The sequence below is a fragment of the Sinocyclocheilus grahami genome, unplaced genomic scaffold, assembly GCF_001515645.1.
Source record: "Sinocyclocheilus grahami isolate Dianchi unplaced genomic scaffold, SAMN03320097.WGS_v1.1 scaffold1569.1, whole genome shotgun sequence".
Classification (NCBI taxonomy): Eukaryota; Metazoa; Chordata; class Actinopteri; order Cypriniformes; family Cyprinidae; genus Sinocyclocheilus; species Sinocyclocheilus grahami.
The window spans coordinates 191,469-204,639 of record NW_015506748.1 but is presented as its reverse complement, the minus strand read 5'-3'; the positions used below and the strand labels follow the sequence as shown (position 1 = coordinate 204,639).

General features: G+C 37.0%; 2 protein-coding genes across 4 annotated transcripts in view; one reads left to right on the top strand and one right to left on the bottom strand.

The window, feature by feature from the left end:
• The first annotated feature begins 1,655 nt into the window (after positions 1 to 1,655).
• Positions 1,656 to 2,813, top strand: LOC107571239 (SOSS complex subunit C-like). Of its 2 annotated transcripts, none has more exons than XM_016257553.1 (4): positions 1,656 to 1,851; positions 2,126 to 2,222; positions 2,367 to 2,454; positions 2,545 to 2,813. In XM_016257553.1, exons 1-4 carry the CDS (start codon positions 1,827 to 1,829, stop codon positions 2,638 to 2,640), a joined length of 306 nt encoding a protein of 101 aa, XP_016113039.1. In that variant the 5' UTR covers positions 1,656 to 1,826; the 3' UTR covers positions 2,641 to 2,813. The 2 variants fall into 2 exon arrangements, with proteins under 2 accessions (XP_016113039.1, XP_016113038.1); XM_016257552.1 differs by having other exon boundaries at positions 2,123 to 2,222; positions 2,545 to 2,812.
• An 872-nt stretch (positions 2,814 to 3,685) lies between these two features.
• The window catches only part of LOC107571240 (uncharacterized protein KIAA1958), a 27,816-nt gene continuing 18,330 nt past the window's right edge, over positions 3,686 to 13,171 (bottom strand). The window contains exons 3-5 of one of the 2 annotated variants that reach the window (XM_016257555.1): positions 8,484 to 8,663; positions 8,144 to 8,350; positions 7,123 to 7,948 (exon numbers count right to left, since the gene is read on the bottom strand). In XM_016257555.1, coding sequence (XP_016113041.1) covers positions 7,641 to 7,948; positions 8,144 to 8,350; positions 8,484 to 8,663 — 695 coding nt within the window. In that variant the 3' untranslated portion in view covers positions 7,123 to 7,640. Of the gene's footprint in view, positions 6,422 to 7,122; positions 7,949 to 8,143; positions 8,351 to 8,483; positions 8,664 to 13,171 lie in introns of those variants that run through there. The other variant, XM_016257554.1, reaches the window with a different exon arrangement.

Below are 13,171 nucleotides of genomic sequence, written 5' to 3'. Positions count from 1 at the left end.
TGGTTTTGTCAGGAGAAAAGCTGATCTGAACACAGATGTGGACGTTACATTGAGCGTCCAATGTATCCAATGTAGATTTTGGTCAAATTATGAATAATTTTATGGAGAAGATACACAATTACAACTTCTGTGGGGCGTGAAGGAAAAGTAATGTAACTAGCAGTCTAACTAATTACTGTTGCCAGATAGTAATAAGTAATAATATTACTTTTGAAAGGAGTACATTTTTGGAGTATCAAGCCCAACACTGTCTTTCATAAAATAGCTGAGAATCGTCTTTATATGGAGGGCGAAACCTGCCAAAACAACAAATAAATAAATACACAAATAAATAAATAAATGTGTGCATAAATACACGTATTCTTGTTTAAATACATAAATAAATAATTATACATGTGATGAAAGTAGGCAAATAAATAAAATAAATTGGTGGGCAAATGGAAAATGTTTAAGGAGATGCTAAACTCATCCTAACTATTCTCCTTTGGCCACTCATTTATTTCTGAATGTAGTTCCACATTTTTTTCCCTCTGCTCAACATGCTAATGAGAGGGTGTCGATTATGCAAGAGTAGGCGGATCGTGTGTGACGAGCTTGAGCGTTTGCCTGCGCATGCGTATTAACTTCATCAGTCAAGGGGACTGATTATTATCTCACACTTTTTCATAGGGCTAGTTTTGTAGTTATAATCATGAGAGAGCTAAATCATAAAATGTAAAATATGAATGCTTACATAGCTCTTAATTGCAATACTGAACCGTTATTTGCTTAATAAACATATTTTTGTCTCCTGTATTTTCTGTTCTGATAACTAATGGGAAAAACCGGTCTGTTCCTCGATTAAACCACTTCAGACCAGTTCTCACGATGACCACGGGATACTGATATTACAGCTGTCTCTAGCTGGAGACTCAATCGGGTTACAAAAAATGACGTCAGGAAATTGGGTCGTTTGTAAAGTCACAGATACTGTACGGACAATACAGCTCAGTTTTTTATGTATCTTGCTCTGTTAAACGTCAAAAGTGACTTTACGTAGGCCATACTGGATTTACACCATGCATCTCCAGTCAGCGGGAAAGCCGCGCCCCCAGCTATCACATGACCCGAGCAAGCCCATGGTTCACACCCTCTCATTAGCATGCTGCGCCGAGGGAAAATAAATGCGGAACTACATTCAGAAATAAATGAGTGATCAAAGGAAAATAAATAGGATGAGTTTAGCATCTCCTTAAACATTTTCCATTTGCCCACCAATTTATTTTATTTATTTGCCTACTTTCATCACATGTTAAATTATTTCCATATGTATTTAAACAAGAATTTGTGTATTTGTACAGACATTTATTTATTTATTTGCATATTTATTTATTTATTGTTTTTGCAGGTTTCGTCCTCCATATCTTTACACAAAGTTTGGAATAAAAAAAAAATCCTGAAGCCTAAACATTTATTGATGATTTATTGCTTTTGCCTATTCGTGTTCATTCATGGCATTTGTATTTATTTTTCAAATGTAGCGCAAGCAAACACACTCTTCACCTTTAAGTTGGTTTGCCAACCGCCAATAAAATTAAAAGAAGAAGAAGAAGAAGAAGCAAACACACTCAGCCGCAGTCCAAGCGTTCAGTCGCTCCAGTCCTCCAGTCCTCCAAGCGGCGCTGCAGCGCGACGAGCTCTTACCGAAGAACACGAGCGAGAGAGAGCGCTGCTTCTTCTATCAGAGCAGAGGACACCGTGCGTCCGTTTTACGTTCAATTTATTCATTTGGCGTAGATTTTTAAAGTAGTTTCTACTGTTTCACATTTACATTTAGAGTATGTAAAATGGCCGCGAATCCGCCCGGACAAGGTAAATACTGTAGCATATCAGACGCCAGAAACAGCTGGACTGTCATTTCTGATATCAATATATAAAGCTCGGGGAACGTGACTTTTACCGTTCAAATCATTTTCAAAGTAAATCCCTAAAAATGACAAGGTACGCTCGAAGTAACACATCGACGAATGAAGCTGTAATCAGTCGTTGTGTCGCTCTCTCGCGCGGTTTCTGTTAGATTTGCGAATTTTCCATTCCACTGGTTGCTCCATTTTAATCGTTTAATCTGTACATCTGCCCTCAGTAGGTTTTCAAAACAAAAACAGGGTTGCTATTCTAGCTGAGCTGGACAAGGAGAAGAGACGCCTCATACAGAGCCAGTCTATGAATAACCCAGGAGCCAGGTACTGCTTTAACCACGCCTAGCACTATAAACATATCTGTGTTTTACAGGGTTTCTCTCTTGCTGTTAAGTTAGTATCTGTCCTAGCAGTAATCTACTTTTCGCATACTCATGACTTATGCAGTGCTTGTCCTTTCTTTCCCAGCATTCCCCTCTCTCGACCAGCAGTAAAGGAGTTCAGGGATCAGGCCGAACAGCAGCACATTGCAGCACAGCAGAAAGCAGCGTTACAGGTACCATAAGCTTCATGTTGGGAGTTTTTAGCATTCGTTTATTCTTGATAATGTCCTTCAGATGCGTATTTTTCTCTGGTTTGGTTTCAGCATGCACATGCACACTCATCCGGCTTCTTCATCACTCAGGATTCCTCCTTTGGTAACCTTATACTGCCTGTGTTGCCCAGACTCGACCCGGAGTAAATAAACTTTAGCTATAAGGACTGACTTACTGTTTTGGAAAAACGTGCTACTCGAAGCTCTAATATGGACATGCTAGATGACTTAGATTTTTCATTAATGTAAAGGTTTTTGTTTTTTAGATTGCTGTATGCTAGTCAGTATTTTTACATAAAATGGAGAAAACGTAACTATTTGTGCTGTCATTTTTTTTTTTTTTATGTATGTGATTAATATAATTCCACTGTTATTTTCATTATTTTGTTGAGCAAGAAGATTCAGGTTCAGTACCATCTAATGACCACAAAAACAAAATCTTTTTTCTCAATTCCAAAGGAAAAATTTAACAATAAAGCAAAAAATAGACCAATTTGGAGTAATCTAATGACCACAAAAACAAAATCTTTTTTCTCAATTCCAAAGGCAAAATTTAACAATAAAGCAAAAAATAGACCAATTTGGAGTATACGTCACATGCAGCTGTGCGCACATTGTGGTGGCAGAAAAACACTGGGAACAAGTGGAGGGAAACGGGTCGAATCCATGGAATAAGTAAAAAAAAAAAAAAGTTTGTTGTACCTTTAGATGTCAGAATCAGAATGCAAATCACCAAAGACTCCATTTGAAGCTAAACGCAGACATTTAAACGGACGGACTATGGATGAAACCTGCTATGATTACCATACTTTTAAGGCCTAAATTTGATTTAAATAATATGTCTATATAATATTCGCATATGCAGTTCATAGGGGACATATTGAATTATTCCTGCAGTTACAGCATGAAATAGACTACTATTTCAACCTATAACCGTTACCTATTTTTTCTCACAATACGGACTTTTTTTCTCGCAAATGCAAGTTTATATCTCCTAGTTGGGATTTTATAACTCAATTTAACTCAACAATTGCGAGTTTGTCAATTCTGAGGGAAAATAAGCCAGAAGTGTGGGATTATAAACTCGTGATTCTGAGCCGAGGGGAAAAGAGAATGACGAGTTGATTTTTCTTATCAGAATTGTGAAATATAATCTCGGAATTTGTGAGAAAAAAGTCTGAATTTTGAAATACAAACTCAAAATGACCTTTTTTTTTTAAATTCTTTTATTTTACAGCTGTCACTTTCTGCCACCTGATAGGCTCCGCCCACAAAAAAAGTCATCACTGTTGGCAAACATAGAAATTGGTCTATAGAGTTGTAATACAGCTCATATTTGCAACTAATTGTGATATGGAATAATCAGTGGAGCTGAGAAATTGTTAAAAATGTCGTGTTAGTAGAATTATGTGGTCCACAAATAATTTCTAAAACTGAGCCATGTGAGATAAAAACCAGAAAGAAAAAAAATCTGACCGTATTCATATTGCAGGGTTGCTTTATTTATGGTAGTATATTTGTTTCTCAACTTTATTTTTTAACCATTTTGTTTGTTTTTGTAACCTTAAATAATCCTCATTGTGTATGTTCTAGAATAAATGATATAATATCAGGCACATATGTTGAACAGGCACATATCTGTAATAAATCTTAACACACAGCTACATCTAACAATGTAACGTATCCAATAAGTGCTATTGAAGATAACATCTACACTAACACAGAACATTTTCAAAACAAGAATATATACGAAAGATAGCAGGATTAGTTCTACTACATTCATATATCTACAACAAATACAGAATAACTGGATCGACATACGGTATTAGCTTAATCGTCAAACTCATAATTGTTGCCGTACACAGTAAAAATACCTTAACACAAAATTAGCATCCAAATGCCTTAAGCTGACTTAATACTGCACTGGATAAAGAACATTTTGCATTGCACATAAGACAAGTGTAATTATAATATAATCAAGACAAAAAGACAACATTGTAGTTTCATACATATTGACAGAAACAACAATTGAGACTTTGCTTACCTAAAAGAACAGAGCATTGAGACATGAAACAAGATTGCCTAAGTCAGTCATACAATTGAATTTAAAGCTGCCATATGTATTTTTTTCAGTGGTAAAATACTTTCTCCTATCCCATGCAGCAATTTATAGATTGATTTTCTGAGGAATGTAAACACAGTGGCTCTGGGGCCCTTTCCTTGGTTTATTCAAGCCATACCTAAAGAGAGATATCCATTAGCATTCCCATTTATGCAAATGGAAGTTGCTCAGCTGGCGCAAGACCTCTGGAAGTATCCACTATCTTTGAACATGGACAGTTCTAGATAAAGATTTTTTTCTGATCCAATCATTTGAGTTGTGAATGCCATGTGACTATTAACTCTGGAGCCACTGCAAAATTACATTGTGACATGCTGACAACACTGATTGGCTGATGGCACCACAAGAACACGCACAGTCCCAAGCCCTTCACAAGCGACTATCCTGAGTGACACAAAAGGCAGCAGACATTTGAGGCTTTGAAGAGCCCTCCAAAAAAATCACTTGGCAAAGATAACTATATCAGAGGACAGCTAATTTTAAATGGAAAAAAAATATACAAATAAAAATGGCACTTCATGTCAAAAAGGTTGGTAACGCCTGGTCTAGGCACCTGTCTACAGTGGCTAACTGAACCATTCTAATCATCCGAACCTTGACTCATTGGTTTAAGCTGTCCAAAACATCAACTTCTTGCTCAACAAATGCCTTTTGGGCCAGGATTACCTGCTTGTCCAAAAAAATGGAAGACGGAAGAAGTGTTTGGGAAACTTGTTCGGAAACAGCAGATTGGTTTGGTGCTACTAGTGGCTCAAAAATTACACTTCCAGCTTTAAGCAGAGTCAGTAGAGTCAAAAGAACCAGCAATGACAAAGTTGGTGCTGCCAGGATGGGAACTCCCTGACTGGACGGCTTGTTGCCTGAGGTCATTGCAGATCAGGACTAGCTGATTGCTCTGGGCCTCGGACAAGGAGCTGCAACTCTGGTAAACGCTGAAATTGGTCTTTCTCCCTGGAATGTTGCCTTTCTCACACATGGTCTTCACCATCTTTGCTAATTTGTTCTTTCCCAGAGCTTGGCAGTTGTACCAGTGCAGGGCAGCGAGGTTGACCACTGGCTTGATGGACAGATAAAAGGGGGCATCTTCAAAGAGCATTGCTTGAGGTCTGCGCTGAGCATATTCCTTGTAGTCCTGCACAGGGCAGGTTTGAGGAGCATGCGGGGTAGCGTAAATGCGGTACTCGTTCGTGGACCTTCGGTTTCTGGCATTAGGGTCATTAAAATCCTGGTAGGTCCACTCCAGACACTCTAGTCCTGTTTCTGTGGTGAGCAAGCGCACATCACCCCATTTGAGTGTGGAGCTATGGAAGCCTGTACAGTGGCCAAAAGCCTTGGTGTTGTTGAGCCACACCAGGTTAAGCAGACCCTCAGGGTTGAAGCGACTCAGAAGCCCCCGTTTCCTTAGGAGCAACTCATCAGCAAAGGTCAGCTTCATTGACTTGTGGGGCTTGTTGCCTTTGCCTTTGAACTTGAGCTCCAACTGCTTTTGCTTGAGGGCATCCTGGGATCTTTGGAACTCCTGGTCTCTTCTAATGCTGTAGGCGTAGTGATGCTCCTTCAGATAACGCTCCAGGCCACACTGGTAGTTGGCCAGGCTGTTGGGCTCATACTCCGATCCATCTCTTTGACGTGCATCCACAAAGAAGGAGGCCAAGTAGATGTCCAACTCTTGGCAGGGGATGTAGTATATCTCTCTGGTCTCGGTTGGATATTTAGAAACCAGGAAGTCCCGAAAGTTGTGAAGAGCTGTTTGGGTGCTGCGAATGGTCTTCTCATTCTGTTCTCGATATGCTCTCTCATCCATGTCTGCTGAAAGGGAAGAAGGTAGTGTTTTCATGTCAAAAAATGTATTGCTTAGAAAACAAAATGGATCTTAGCCAGGGTAGATAGCATATTTAGTTTGACATGAATACAAATGCATTTCTGTCTCTCGTAAGGGATAAACATACAGTTCAATACTGGTTTAAGGCAGTGGTTCCCAACCCTGGTCCCCAAGTACTCCCAATTCTGCACATTTTGTATGTTTCCCTAAACAAACTCACCGGAATCTACTAATCAACTCGTTGATAGAGACTCCCAAGACCTGAAATGGGTGTGTCAGATACATAGAGATGCATCTAAAATGTGTACTGTTGGGGGCACTCCAGGACCAAGGTTGGGAACCACTTGTCTAATATAAGCATGTTTTCAAGAGCTTTTTGTCCACAGGACGTTTTTGGAAAGACAATGTTTTGAAGGTACAACAAGATTTTCAAGGCACAATCCATTGAACTGTACTAGCATGAACTGACTGTACTTCTCTCTCTCTCCAGCTGCGTTTTTATTTGCACCATATTAAATATAAGGGGGCTATCCTGACTAAGGTCCACTGTCGCAGCAAACAGTGACTAGGTAAAGATTTCTAGTCTGATTCTGTATTGCTTGCATTGCAGACTGAGTTATTAATTGTCAACATAATGGGAAAATAATTTTTCCAACAAAATACATAAGCATCAAAATGGTTTGACATTGTGATATTCTATTTATTACTCACAGTAACAGTCATTGAACCCACTGGTTCATACAATGTAGTGTAACATCATTACGCACTTATTTTTACAGTCTGCACCATAGCAATCTTATTACATAACACTAATCTGGTATTCAGAGAGGAAGAGGTGTCGTGTCAAAACGTACAAACATACACTGTAGTTTGTGATGGTAGTGAGCATGCAATCGCACAGTTATTAATATCAGTATTACATATTTTCCTAATATTTAACACTGAAGTAAATACTGGTCAAACAAAATAATACTGATTCAAGGCATACAAAACAATTATTTGATTTTATTTAAAAGCCAAATTGGCCAAGAACAACACAACAAATGATTGAAAGTTTCCAACAAATGTGCTGCCATACATCACTCTCTTTGTGATGGATAATGGCTGAGGACAAAAGAGATAAAGGCCTGAAATGTGACGAGAAATACAAGTGTTCTTTTAGAGTGGTCACATGTCCACTGTAAATCAGATAAGGTAAATGTTTTATTTGCTGACGATTGGTAGAAGCTCCCGCTTTGCCTTCATGCTTTTAATTTTGGCTTTGATGCTGTCGTCCATGGCCTGTCGGCATCTGACTGCATAGTGGGCCAATGTTTCCTCCTTCTCATCCCATGGAGGCAGAGCGTGGAAGACTTCAGGAGCCGCCAAGCTCAGTTCTGCAATGGCTGCTGTTCTCGAAATGGTATTGCGGTCAACACCAACTCTATCAAAAGCCACTTTCATGGATATGCTACGTCGAAACTCTTGCAGTGCCGCCATATATCGTGCAATCACACCCACAACGTTTTTCACTGAAAAATAGTAACATAATTCTTTAGTGAAACTCTACAGACTGGGACCAAATTTTACTTGAACGACAATCAAAATCAGCATTATTATTCATTAACAATGAGCTATAATTCAAATTGAGCAAATCCCAGTTCATCTATTGAGCCCATTTAAGATAGCTAGACTTTGGATCCAAATCTCGGTCTTACATTACTTACTTCGGACACGTGTGTTCTCGCCATCTCTGCTTCTCTTTGATAAAATCTTGATGGTCCTCTGCCTGTCCAGTGGATGCAACTCCACTTCCTCAAAAGAGTCGAAGAGGGCTGGTGAGTCAAACACAGCGCCCTCTTCAGGAAGGGAGGTGATAATATGATGTGAGCTTCCTGCCTCCATTTGACTTGATGAAAGTGTCCTTCTTTTATCTACCAATCAGACAAGACAATCCTTATCCAAATTACAACCTGCATTCTGATCTCCATGCTTTCCTTCATATCATACAAACTAGTTATTATCCAGAAATGGCGTGTGTGAATAGGGACTGTAAGGAATAGTCACCTGGCCGTAGCTGGTCTTGCAGGAAGTCACAGATGAGCTCCGCCTTTTTGGTGAGTTCCTGTTGCAGAAGCTCTTTGTCTTGCTTCAGGCTGCTGATGGTTTCACCCATTAACTCATTTTTGCTTCTCTCTGCCTGCAGCAGTGCTTTCAGTCTCACTATTTCATACACAGCTGGAGAAACTGTTTGAAATAGAAACAGAGCTTTACCTCAGGAGTTCCTACTACTTCTGGAAAGATATATCTAAATGTTATTTGTGTGTGCTAATCTGAAATTTGCTTAAAAAATAAATACTTAACAGAAAACAGAAATATGTGGCTGGTGGTGAATATTTAGGGTTGCCAACTGATTTGAAATTTTGATTGAATTATATGTTATTTAATTAGCCAAATGAATCACTGTTAACCTCATGATGTATATGTACAGCAGTCAAGTTTATCCGTGGTAGACTTTGGAGCCGTTTGCATTCTATCTGCAATGTCTATCATTACTTGTTTATGTGCATCTTACTGTTTTTCAGCATCTTGCGTCATGATTATTTCTAGTCACTTGACTTTTCTGCACAGTAGCAGTAAGTTATAGTACAGGGCTGGCACTTCTTGTGATTTTGAAATCTGAATTTTTTTTTTTTTTTTTTTTATCACAGCACAAAGCTGTACATGCTTAGTATGATTTTTTTTTATTCAATGCATCTCACTTAGCTGGATTCAATCTTTTCAATGTAGTAACATCTCAAAACACATCACTTCTCTTTCCAGTACAATTTATTTTGATTGCCAAGTAAAATTTTCAAATGTGATCCAGTTATCATTTCTTTCGTTGTTAGTTTTTGTTACTTGATTAAAAACTACCCTTTTGGACCGATTTATTTGCCTTTATTTGGAGAGGTTTAAATTTAAATCTTTAAATGCCTTTTCTTTTAGTGGGTTTATTTTTGCTACTTCTACCATGGCCTACTCAAATACATTCATTTTGTGATTTCATTAAAAAGCATAATTTAAAGTTAAAGACTGAAAAAAACCATACCTCAAAGTAATGCCACCAAATCATTGATGCAGACTGGTAAAAGCAAAAATCAGTCATAAAGATATGTTGAATAAAGAATCAGTCATTAAAAAAAACTCCTATCTTATAAAAGAAGTGGACATATGCTGCAAAAAAAAAAAAAGCTAAATAACTACAATTGATTCAAGGCAAAAATGGATCACAAACAACATTTGGTCATTGATTTTATTGTAACGCATCAGAAAATGACAAATAAGACCACTTAAGACACACCAGGATGATGGAGTATTTACACACTTGTAAATGAACATCAGTCTTTGTAGAAGTGCTAAAATAAGTTCAGCATCAGTGTGTAGGTAGTAGGTACAAAAACAAAACACTGTTAAAACCGGTCAGGTGAAAACTTTCTAACCATTAAGAAAAGACTGACCTTTCATAACCATAATAAATGCTAATGTCATTTTTTTTCCCTTTACGTTAAACACTTACGGACAATGTGATATACCTACCAGATGCCAGTTTTTATAAGAAACATAATACTTGGTTGTGAAAAGTGATCTGACTTACTGAGCCTTCCGGTCTTTTAGAGTCTGCTTTACTAATGCCATCCAAAGAATTCCATTAAATATCGTAAATATGGGAGCCCTTGTGTGACTTTTTCACAACACACTCACTGCAACATCTCATAGTAAGACATTTTGGGATATCGTGAACGCAGAAGTTGTTAATTGTCTGGTTGTTTATATTGAGTAACCTAATCTCACATTTCTGGCAGTAACTTTATACGCTGTTATATGATGTTTGCTCGACATGATTTCACTTAGGTAAAAATGACAAATGTAATAAGAAACAGTGGAGTAATAAAACTTTGTGGGATGCTTATAAACATTTTTCTGTCAGTCATGGACAAGGAATGACGCTATTGTTAATTTAAGTGTGATGCCGAGTGATAAAACAGATCATCCCATGGAACCAGCAGAGGGAAAAAAAGTTAGAAAAAGCAATAAAATACAGTTTAAGGTGGTTGTGATATAGTGATAATTCACATTTTTATATTTAAAGATATTGGGTATGAGTAAAAACCATCAAAATGGTTTGACAAAACTCAAAATATCTTGTCTGGATTGTTACAATGCTACATCAATACTAATATGAATAAGCACTAGACTATTTTTAAGGTTTAAATGGTTATAAACAGGTTTATGTTGACTAAACATGTCAATAGTAACTATCACAGTATAGATAATGTTGGTTTTGTTGAAATTAATAGAAATGGTTTGTGTCTGTGAATCTTTCATCTGTTAGTGCTGTAGCTAAACTGAATCAACTTTAAACGATTCCAAACGGAATCGTTTATGTCCAAGACACTGACCGGTAGCTTCCATTAAACCACTGGCCAAAACACTGTTTCCTTTCAGCTGAATGTATAATAATAGCATTTGCACGTGAATGGAAATTTTTGGGGATCAGCAGTTACATATAGGAAGGGTCATTTTTGCCTGAAGATTGTTCGTCACAAAAAATAAAGGACTCTTGAGAAGATTCTTGCTTCTTTTTCTGACCGATTCGAAGCCTGCATTTATTAATACAGGCTTTCTTCAGCTTAGATGATTCCACAGGTGTCCATCCGTCTATAGTAGAACAACGCAGAACATATGCTGCAAGGAAAAAAAGAAAATTACATTTTAATTAAAAATATTTTAGGGGAAAATACTGAAGGCTGAAGGCTTTGAAACAAACAATAGCCATACAAGTCACTGTAATTAATAATATTCACAATATAAACTAAAATGACTGAATGCACTTTTATTAAGTGCATTTTATTAAATTTAAGTAATGTTTTAATAGTCTCTGATTTACATTTCAGTAGCAAAACAGTGTTAAGGTTGAATCAGTTCTGTGAATCAGTCAGGTTCAATGAACCGATTCAAACTTTGACACAGTGATGTGTTTGTATCATCACTCAAAACTATCAAGCCATGTGGCATTTTTCATGTATTGTAATGTTTCAATAAAAATATATGTATATATGACTGTTTCTTAATATTATGCATTGTTATATCAGCGTAATTAAATAATTAAAAAAATTCCTTCATCATTTAGTGAAAAACAGTGTAGAACATCCTTGATTATTTTAGTGAGATTTTATTTTTTTATTATTAAATTTTATTATGATGTGTTTGTATCATCACTCAAAACTATCAAGCCATGTGGCATTTTTCATGTATTGTAATGTTTCAATAAAAATATATGTATATATGACTGTTTCTTAATATTATGCATTGTTATATCAGCGTAATTAAATAATAAAAAAAATTCCTTCATCATTTAGTGAAAAACAGTGTAGAACATCCTTGATTATTTTAGTGAGATTTTATTTTTTTTGTCTAACATTTTAAATCTACTTGATGGTTCTGAAAAAAAAAACATTAAAGGTGCACTAAGTGATTTTGAAATACGCTTTTGACCACAGTGTCAGACCGAGTCCCAAACACACTCGCAGCCAATCAGCAGTAAGTGGCGTGTCTAGCAATGATGGGGAGAAGAGAGAGCGCTCAGTGAGTGCACAGGATGGATATTAGCAGATCGACTAGAGATAGCGAGAGATGGCAGATAAAAAAAAAAAAGAGGAACATTTTGGAGGAACGAAAGATTCAAATGAAGGGTTACAATCATACCCGCGTAAATATTGGTGCAGCTTTCCAGTGGTGGAGAAACTCAAAGAGCGGAAGGGAATCGGACGCCGAGGTTGTTTTGTTTCTTCTTGATCGGTGAGTTACGTTGATTTTGCTTTTTCACACAAATTTTCTGTGTTGGCTTTTGCTTGAATATACTGCGGCCAGCAGACATCCATCTTCGCTGCCAGGGTTGTGTACGTACATGTGGGGCAGAGTTATCAAAATAAGGGCGAGGTCCTGTTGGGGTATGGGTGTGTTTGTTTTGGTGCTTTCAAATATCAACATCGCTTCGCTTAGTCGCTTAGTGCACCTTTAAGCTAGTCAGAGTGAACAGACATGAATATTAAGCTATATATTTAATATCAGCAAAAGGCTAACGGCTTTTAGAGACAGTACTGTTCGAAGTTTTGGGATCAGTAACATTTTTGAGTGTTTTTGAAATAAGTCTCTTATGATTTGATCAAAAATACAGTAAAAACAGTAATATTTTGTGAAATATTTTTTACAATTTAAAATGACTGTTTTCTATGTGAATATATTTTAACCGTAATTTATTGCTGTAATCAAAGCTGAATTTCAGAATTGCGAGATATATAGTCAGAATTGCGAGATATATAGTCAGAATTGCGAGATATAAAGTCAGAATTGCGAGATATATAGTCAGAATTGCGAGATATAAAGTCAGAATTGCGAGATATATAGTCAGAATTGCGAGATATAAAGTCAGAATTGCGAGATATATAGTCAGAATTGCGAGATATAGTCAGAATTGCGAGTTATATAGTCAGAATTGCAAGTTATAAAGTCAGAATTGCGAGTTATAAAGTCAGAATTGCGAGTTATAAAGTCAGAATTGCGAGTTATAAAGTCAGAATTGCGAGTTATAAAGTCAGAATTGCGAGTTATAAAGTCAGAATTGCGAGTTATAAAGTCAGAATTGCGAGTTATAAAGTCAGAATTGCGAGTTATAAAGTCAGAATTGCGAGTTATAAAGTCAGAATTGCGAG

Excerpts from the sequence above, each read along its gene's own strand:
- LOC107571239 (XM_016257552.1), top strand. The coding sequence starts at position 1,827 with ATGGCCGCGAATCCGCCCGGACAAG. Across the intron at positions 1,852-2,122 it reads CGCGAATCCGCCCGGACAAG|TAGGTTTTCAAAACAAAAAC; the intron begins GTAAATACTGTA and ends ATCTGCCCTCAG. Across the intron at positions 2,455-2,544 it reads AGCAGAAAGCAGCGTTACAG|CATGCACATGCACACTCATC; the intron begins GTACCATAAGCT and ends GTTTGGTTTCAG.